Here is a 9,306-nt window from a genome sequence, read left to right as displayed (position 1 = left end):
AGAAAAGATGGGTTACAGTTGTGACTCCCTTCTGAGGGGAACAGAGGGTCCAATACGATCGTCTTAAGGGAATGTGCTGCCTCCCTGGGGCCCGGTTAAGGACATCACTAGGGAACTCCCTAACACGGTACAGTCCTCAGACTGTTACCCGCTGCTGTTCTTCCTTGTGGGTGGCGATGAAGCTGCAGTGATGTAGTCCAAGGGGAATCAAGAGACTTCAGGGCCTTGGGAGAGTTGGTAAGGGAATCTGGAGCACAGGTAGTTTTTTCCTCTATCCTTCCAATTGCGGGTAGTGACATTGGAAGAAACAGACGGACTCAGACTATTAATACCTGGCTCCATGGCTGGTGTCAGCACCAGAATTTTGGGTTTTTCAGTAATGGGATGGTCTACACAGCACCAGGCCTGCTGGCATCATATGGGATTCACCTTTTTAAAGCAGGACGAGGGTCTTTGCTCATGAGCTAGCAGGGTTGATTGACAGAGCTTGAAACTAGACTTGAACTGGGGGGGGGAGAATATCGGGCTCACCCATGACAGACAAGCCACAGGATGACATGTGAAGGTTAGAGGTATGGGGTGCTGGTGAGAGCCTTCAGTCTGTTGCTCTGAGACTTGCTGGGTACACTGGAGCACACCTTAAGTCTTACAGAGCTGAGTCAGGGACTCATGAGATAATAGGATCCAAAAGTGAAATACCTCAAAGGAAATAAGGAGTGTTCCTCTAAGAGGGTGATGTGTCCTCCACACCAATGCATGCAGCATGAGCAACAAACAGGAGGAATTGGAAGCCACCATGCTGCTAGAAAGTGGTGACTTAGTTGCCATTTCTGAAACTTGGTGGGACAGGGAGGTGATTTGAGACAGCCAATGTGGCTTCACCAAGGGCAAGTCTCGCCTGACCAACCTAGAGGCCTTCTATGGTGGAGTGGCGACATCAGTGGCCAAGGGAAGAGCTACGGATGTCATCTAGCTGGACTTCTGTAAGGCCTTTGACATGGTTCCCCCACAACAGCCTTCTCTAAATTGGCGAGATGTGAATTTGATGGGTGGGCTGTTCAGTGGATGAGGAATTGGCTGGATGGTCACATCCAGAGGGTGGTGGTCAATGGCCCAATGTCTGGATGGAGGTCAGTGACGAGTGGTGTCCCTCTGCGGTCAGTACTGGGATGGGTACTGTTAATATCTTCATCAGTGACATAGTGGGATCGAGTGCACCCTCAGCACGTTGACAGATGACACCAAGCTGAGTGGTGCAGTTGACACACCTGAGGGATGAGAGGCCATCCAGAGGGACCTGGACAAGCTGAAGAAGTGGCCCATGTGAAACTTGTGGGGTTCAACAAGGCCAAGTGCAAGGTCCTGCACATGGGTCAGGGCAACCCCCAGTATCAATACAGGCTGGGGCATGAAGGGAGTGAGAGCAACCCTGGGGAGAAGGACTTGGGGGTACTGGGGGATGAAAAACTGGACACGAGCCAGTAATGTGCACTCACAGCCCAGAAAGCCAATTGTATCCTGGGCTGCATCAAGAGCAGTGTGGCCAGCAGGTCAAGAGAGGGAATTCTCTTCTGCTCCGGTGAGATCCCACCTGGAGTGCTGCATCCAGCTCTGGGGTCCTCAGCACAAGACAGACATGGACCTGCTCGAGGGGGTCCAGAGGAGGCCACAAAGATGCTCAGGGGGCTGGAGCAGCTCCTCTGTGAGGACAGGCTGAGAGAGTTGGGGGGGTTCAGCCTAGAGAAGAGAAGGCTCCGGGGAGACCTTATAGTGGCCTTCCAGTGCTTAAAGGGGGCCTATAAGAAAGATGGGGACAAACATTTAGCAGGGCCTGTTGCAGTTGGACAAGGGGTAATGGTTTTAAACTAAAAGTTAGACTATATAAGGAAGACATTTTACTGTGAGGATGGTGAAACACTGGCACAGGTTTCCCAGAGAGGTGGTAGATGCCCCATCCCTGGAAACATTCAAGGTCAGGCTGGACGGGGCTCTGAGCTACCTGATGCAGTTGAAGATGTCCCTGCTCGTTGCATGGGGGCTGCACTAGGTGACTGTCACATCCCACTCAGACGAGGAAGACAAGTGACTCAGATTCGTAAATCCCCAGTGGAGTGGACAATGGTGAGACAAGTCTCAAAGTCCATACACAAACACTTATTAATTTCCTGCAATATATTAATTGGATACACAATAATTGACTAAGTATATTACAAATTACGGCAAGCGGCACAATATGTCTTGCATTACATAATGATAACATGGAAAAGTGGGGAAAAGAGCCAGAGAGAGATAGAGATGGGAATAGAAACAGAGATCACCAGTTTGGGTTCCTGAGTTGGTCCCAGCAATGAGGGTTCCAAGGATTTATCCATCTCTTTCACTTCACTTCTTCTGTTAGCCTTGCCTCCCCTCAATTTATACAGACTTCCCTTGGGTCCCTCCCCTAGGTTGACCCACACACCTACGTATCCCATGTGTGGGGAGGGGTAAGTTGTTTCATGGGATGCTATTAAATTATCATGATCTTGTTAATCTTAATTAGCATATGTGTCAACTTTAATATGCATTTTGCAGGTAATGAAGCAAAGGTCATTCACTGGACAAATGGCCCTTGACACTTTACAAGATGCAGAGCAGAATGGCCTTGCCTTCACAGGGCTCCCCCCTCCAGCTGCATCCTGTGCGTGCAGGCAGCCTTATCAGCTCCAGACTCCACAAAATCCACCCCATGACTCTAGTTTCACTACTTGTGAGTGTTTGAGACATTTCTCAACTCAGAGGACCCTGGTCCCCCACCATCACTTATTTTTACCGAGTCTTGTCTCTCACAATGGCTTCTGAAGGTCCCTTCCAACCCAAACCATTCTATGATAAATAAGTTGAATTTTCAAGAATAAGCTTGAGCAAAATAATTCAAGGATTTGCAAAAAGCCTGAAAGCTTAGAATCCTAAAATGACAATTTTCCATTACCAGCAAAGTGTATCCAACAGCCTACTATTGTAATGCTCCTTTGTACAAATCGATTTATTAGACCATTACAAGTAAAAACTTGTAGGCACGAGGGACTTGACCTCTTGTATCCATCCCTTCCTCACGACCAGAAACAACTCAAAAGTTTCACTAAATGAAGATTTGACGCTACTTACTGCTGGAGGAAATGCAGTGTTGAAGTGTTCAACTTGTGGGTGTTTAACCCTATTAGTGGGGTCACCAGCTCTGAATTTAAGCATTTTACTTAAATTTCCTATACAAGGCACAGGACAAATGTCTACATTTTTAGTACCTAACTTAAAGTAGCAAATAAATGCATCCTTCCATTAGGATGTAATATCCTGGAACCCCTGTCATTGTTAGGTGCTTGAGGATGGGATTTCACAAATGACTGGCAGGCCCCTGCCCTGTCTGTCTGTCCCTCACGCCTGCTGTGTGAAAGAACTCAGAGCTGTGCTGGTAGGTCCATGAGATGATCTGAGTGAAAATAGCAACACGGAAAGAAAAAGAATTCTCTTCAATCGAACTCGCCAGTGATGGTGGCCTGGGAAATGAGTAACTGAAGTGTGCAAACAAACAACAAAATTATAGGCTTAATAGAGACCAGGCAGAATTTGCTTAGGAAGGAGGTTCATCTATAGTATATAACAACGTTTAAAATAACTGTAACTTTAGACATAAAGTAATAGCTATGTGAGCAGCTATTGGTCTAATCTTCAGTTCCTTCCTCACATACATAAATGTATTCTGGTGGGGGATCCACTTAGGAGGGAATCTGTCTTGTTTGAATAGCTTGGACACCAGGTGTCTCATGCTGAGAAACCCAATGTTAGATTCAGCATCTGAAACATCTGCTCCACTGAAAATATCCTGCCATAAACAGAAAGTAACTTATTGTGCAGGATTTAAATAATGGCTGTATGTCATTGCTCTCTTTGGACAGCAGAGGAAATCTAGCTTCACTCAACTTGCAGGTTCTCGGTATTCCAGCGATCCTTGTTGCAATGATCAGCATGTGTAGTGCTGTTGTACTGGATACATTTGGGAACAGCATGCACGTGTCTCTATTGCTTATGGATATGAAGAAAGGTGAATGATGGGGGGCAGCTTTTTCTGTTCTGCTTTGGTGGTGAAAGTAGGAACAGAAATTTGTGTGGGCCCTAACAAAAGGGAGGAGGAACACTGGTAATGGTTCTGATATACCAGTCCTTAAGCTAAAAAATGATTGCAAATGCACAGTTAAAAAATAAAATGTGAAGACCTAGAATTTAAACGTGACATTCACATAAGCTTAGGCTTTGGTGTGTAAAGATGATAATTAAATGAGATTTGCCTACATCCTTGCTTCATGGCTGTCTTGCTGCATCTATTGAGTGACACTGATAAGGCTGCTCTGTAGGGGCTTGGAATAAAGTTGTGATGAAGACAAACCACTATGTAATAGTAAGATGAAAAAACAGGCTTTCTGCTTCCCAAAGCTTTTTGAAGCCTGGCTATCCGGTCGGGATTGCTGGTTAATAAAACTGAATTCCGAGGCAGACCAAGGGGTAAGGTCCAGAAATTTGCAGCGGTGTGTACTTTTCACCTCTGATCCTGTAACTGTCTATGCTCTGTTCAACCTATTTAACACATCGCCATTCTTTTGGAGCAGAACAGCCTCCATTCTAGATATATCTGTATCAAGTAGGTGAGGGGCTAAAAAAATGCCAAAAAACTGTACATGGTTCTGCTTATTCTACAATTCCAGGCTAGTGAGTTACTTCCAGGTTGATGAGTTACTGGGCCTTGGTCCAGAAAACCAACGTTCTGGTTTAGTATGATAATAAAATCGTGTTGCTAGCAAGCTGTTGTAGGACAGCACAGGAGTGTCTTCATGATAAATAAAACTTGGGGATGAAACGTCCCTGAAGTGGGTATTTTACACTCAGAGGATGGTAAAGAGCAGTGGTAGAGATTTGGCTGGATATGCTTGTGCATCACTTCCCAGCCAAGAAAGGAAAATGTCAGCAAGGTGCAGATGAACTGAGGTGATTCTTCCTTTCTTAAAACAGCTTTTTCCCAGCTCTGAAGACTTCATTTTTGCAAGGAGAATAACTGACCGTGAGTTACTGATGGTTTGGGGGGCCTTCTCCTTCCGCCCACACCCATAGTTTCAGGGCCCTTGCTGTTATCCCACACCTAAACATCCCAGTGTGAGACACCTGGTGTCAAGTTCCAGTTCACAGAGCAACCTCTCAAACAAGATGGTAACAGGTCTGATATAAACCAGGACTGGGGCCTTCTGGGGTTAGTATGAGCCCTGTGGCCTGTTAATAGCAGGACAATAGTATTTTCACCAGACATTGGGTACAGAATTGCTTATGTAGTTATGCTGTATTAGCATGCGTATGTTTGTTTTCAAAACAAGTTAGCGTTAAAGTCTTCACAGTGATTGTTCCATGGTTCTAGAAAACTGCATCATGTTGTGACTCAGTGCTAAGGAAGCAAGAACAAGTAGGGTAGATGAAATGGTAAAGTCTCGTATCTGGGACTTGAAGACAACATTTCAAAACATGAAACAACACATGAGTTAAAAACTTTGCTAGGTATAAGACCAGCAGGTAAGGAAGTCATTTGCATGCCCGAAAAGGGGAAGAGATATGACTGCTTGATGGAAAAGAAAAAAAAAAAAAAAAGCAAGATTCCCTTAGCCTCTAAATCAGCTTTGTATTGCCTAGAATCACTTACATCTTCTGTATAGACAACATAGTCTCCTAAAAGCAATCTCTGTGAGAGGACTTAAAAGTAGATAAACAATTTTAGGTTGCCTTTCTTACTACAGTCCAACTTAATCTCTATAAGGTTCCCTTTCTTTCTCTAGTAGTTCATTATTTTTCTCTTGTTAATCTGTTCAAATGGTCTAAATTGTTTATTGGCCCTGGAAGGATCCCAATTTGGCTATACAAACCTGGTTTTAGCAATTAGCCACACTAATGAACTTCAGGTTGTTGCCAATCATCAACAGGGCAGGGAGGCTCTACAGAAGGATCTGACAGGCTGGATTGATGGGCCAAGTACAGCTGTATGAGATTCAACAAGGTGAAGCAGCAGGTCCTGTGCTTGGGTCACAACAACCCCACGCAACGCTACAGGCTTGGGGAAGAGTGTCTGGAAAGTTGCCCATTGGAAAAGGATCTGGGGGTGTTGGTTGACAGCTGACTGAATGTGAGCCAGCAGTGTGCCCAGGTGGCCAAGAAGGCCAATGGCATTGTGGCTTGTGTCAGCAATAGTGTGGCCAGCAGGGACAGGGAAGGGATCTGAGCCCTGTACTCGGCACTGGTGATGCTGCACCTCAAATACTGTGTTGAGTTTTGGTCCCCTCACTACTGAGGTGCTGGAGTGTGTCCAGAGAAGAGCAACGAAGCTGATGAAGGGTCTAGAGCACAAGTCCTGTGAGGAGCGGCTGAGGGAACTGGGGGGGTTCAGTCTGGATAAAAGGAGGCTCAAGGGAAACCTTATCATTCTCTACAACTACCTGAAAGGAGGTTGTAGCGAGGTGGGTGTCGGTCTCTTCTCCCAGCAAGTGATAGGACAAGAGGAAATGGCCTCAAGTTACACCAAGGGAGGTTTCAATTGGATATTAGGAAAAATTTCTTCACCAAAAGGGTTGTCAAGCCCTGGAACAGTCTGCCCAGGGAAGTGGTTGAGTCACCATCCCTGGAGGTATTTATAAGACCTGTAGATGTGGTGTTTAGAGACATGGTTTAGAGGTGGACTTGGCAGTGTTAGGTCACCAGTTGGACTCAGTGATTTTAAGGGTCTTCTCCAACCTCAGTGATTCTATGATTCATGCAACACCTTCATCCAAAGGCAACACATTCAAGTCTTTCTGACTCTCAAAGGGAGGGAAGGTGTGGGTAGATAATCAGGTTGCCCTGATTTCATTTAATTTCATTCACTCTTCATGCGCTGTTAACAGTCATCCCCTCCCGTAACTGTTTTCCACTGTTCTTTGCAGTTGCACCTCCTGTGCCATGCTGAGTCTGGTGTTTGTTTTTGTTTGGGTTTTTTTTTTAATTATTTGACAAAACAGCTGTAGACCATTAAGTTGTATTCTCCAAGTTTGTTCATGAACAGTCTCAGGTAGAGTATTTGCTTCCCTTCTCTTTTTTTCAGAAACTACTTTTCTCCCTAGCTGTTTTTTTTTTGTCAGGTTGTTTTGTTTTGCTTTGTTTTCCTGGTAACTAGGTTATTACAACAAAGAACAAAACTCTGTTACTTCTTAAAACTGTAATAATCAGCATACCTAATGTATCCCCAATAGGTGGTGCTGCATCTTTTTATAGTGTTAAATTGTTGTATTGTTGGCCCTGATCATATAGAAAAGTCAAGTCTTTCTTGAGTGACCCCAAGTTAGTAATATAATAATAATAATAATAATAATAATAATAATAATAAAGACTTTGGGGTTTTGTTTGTTTGATTGATTTTTGTTCTTAATAAATAAGTACTGCAATTCATTTGAAAAAAGAAACCGTGTGGCTTTGTAGCTTAGTAATTAGGACAGTCACCTGGTTGTAGAAAGACAAAAATCAGGTTTTGGTCCCACTACCATGGATTAATTCAGATTAAATCAGTAATTGTAAAATAATGAACAGTCCCTGGGGAGGGGACCAGAACCCTCAAAGTGTCTGTAACCATGTGAACACATTAAATCATAGAGTCATGGTCTTCCTTTTTGTTCTGATCTCACTCATTTTATATTCTTATCCAAGGCAGAACACAGAATATGTGAGAGTCTAATGGACACATTCCCGGATAACCTCTTTCTCCAAGGCTTTCTGTACCATTCCCCACAGCCTCCTCCTGGAGAAACTGGTGTGTTATGGTCTAGACGAGGGGTCTGTGCAGTGGGTGGGGAACTGGCTGAGAGGCCACACCCAGAGGGTGGTGGGAAATAGCTCCTTTTCAAACTGGGAACCTGTCACAGCTGGGGTCCCCCAGGGATCGATATTGGGCCCAACACTGTTAATATCTTCCTAAGTGACCTGGGTGATGGGATCAAGTGTGCCCTGATGAATTTGCTGATATCAAACTGAGTGGGAAGGTGGATACTTCAGAAGGGAGAGTCACCCTGCAGGAACACCTGGATAGGCTGGAAGAGTGGGCTAAGAAGAACATTCTGAAGTTCAGCAAGGACAAGTGTAAGGTCTTGCACCTGGGAAACCATAATCCAGGAGTGCAGCACAGGCTGGGATCTGCCCGGCTGGGAGCAGCTCTGTGGAAAGGGACCTGGGGGTCCTGGTGGACAAGCAGCTCAATAGGAGTGACCAGGGTGCTGCTGTGGCAGAGAAAGGCAATGGGATGCTGGGCTGCATCAACAGGGGCATCACCAGCAGAGAGAAAGAAGTCATTATCATTTCTGCTCAGTGCTTGTCAGACCACACCTGGAACACTGTGCTCAGTTTTGGTCCCTGCTACACAAAAAAGCTGTGGACAGAGGGAGAGGGTCCAGTGAAGGGCCAAAAAGGTGATAAAAGGACTGGGCAGCCTGTCATATGAGGAGAGGCTGAGAGAACTGGGTTTGTTCAGCCTTGAGAAGAGAAGGCTTAGGGGAGACCTTGTCACCGTGTTCCAGTGTTTGAAGGGCGGCTACAAAGAAGATGGAGACTGACTTTTTGCAAGGAGTCACATGGAAAAGGCGAGGGATAATGGGTACAAGTTACTCCTGGGGAGATTCCAATTGGACACAAGAGGAAAATTGTTCACAATGAGAACAATCAGCCACTGGAATAATCTCCATAGGGTAGTGGTGGATTCCCCACCACTGGACACTTTAAGATTCAGCTGGACGGGGTGCCAGGCCATCTTCTCTAGACGGTGCTTTTGCCAAGAAAGGTTGGACCAGGTGAGCCTTGAAGTCCCTTCCAACCTGGTATTCTGTGATCTTAAAAGTTAGTCCAGTAGAGAGCTGGAAAGTATAAGCTTAAATCTCCTTGGAGTCAAGAATAAAATTTACATCTTTCTGCTCTGAGTAAAATTTTTTTCAACTGTATCACTGTTATCAAAGACTAAACGACATTTATAAACTGTGCTTTTAAAAATTAATTTAGTTTAAAAAGGGAAGGGTTGTTACTTAGTGAGATCGATGTATGTTTTCTCATCAAAAGAGAAGTTGTATCATTTGTCACTAACCTATTTGTATCTAAAATATTTTCCCCGGATTGTTTCTGCTGATATAAATGATTTTTAAAAGCTGTTCCTAAATACCATCTTTGCTTCCAAAATTAGAAAATGCTTAGTTTTTTCCAAACCTAATAATTCTTTCTTAGAGA

General features: G+C 44.6%; 1 protein-coding gene across 1 annotated transcript in view; it reads right to left on the bottom strand.

Annotated features, from left to right (window-relative positions):
* Positions 1-299, bottom strand: part of RPLP1 (ribosomal protein lateral stalk subunit P1) — a 2,073-nt gene extending 1,774 nt beyond the window's left edge. The window contains exon 1 of the mRNA XM_026841529.1: positions 149-299. Coding sequence (XP_026697330.1) covers positions 149-299 — 151 coding nt within the window. The remainder of the gene's footprint in view (positions 1-148) is intronic.
* Positions 300-9,306: the final 9,007 nt, after the last annotated feature.

The sequence above is a fragment of the Athene cunicularia genome (assembly GCF_003259725.1).
Source record: "Athene cunicularia isolate RWA chromosome 2 unlocalized genomic scaffold, athCun1 chr2_part1, whole genome shotgun sequence".
Lineage (NCBI taxonomy): Eukaryota > Metazoa > Chordata > Aves > Strigiformes > Strigidae > Athene > Athene cunicularia.
Note: the sequence above shows the minus strand (reverse complement) of the source record. Positions and strands in the feature narration are given on the sequence as shown.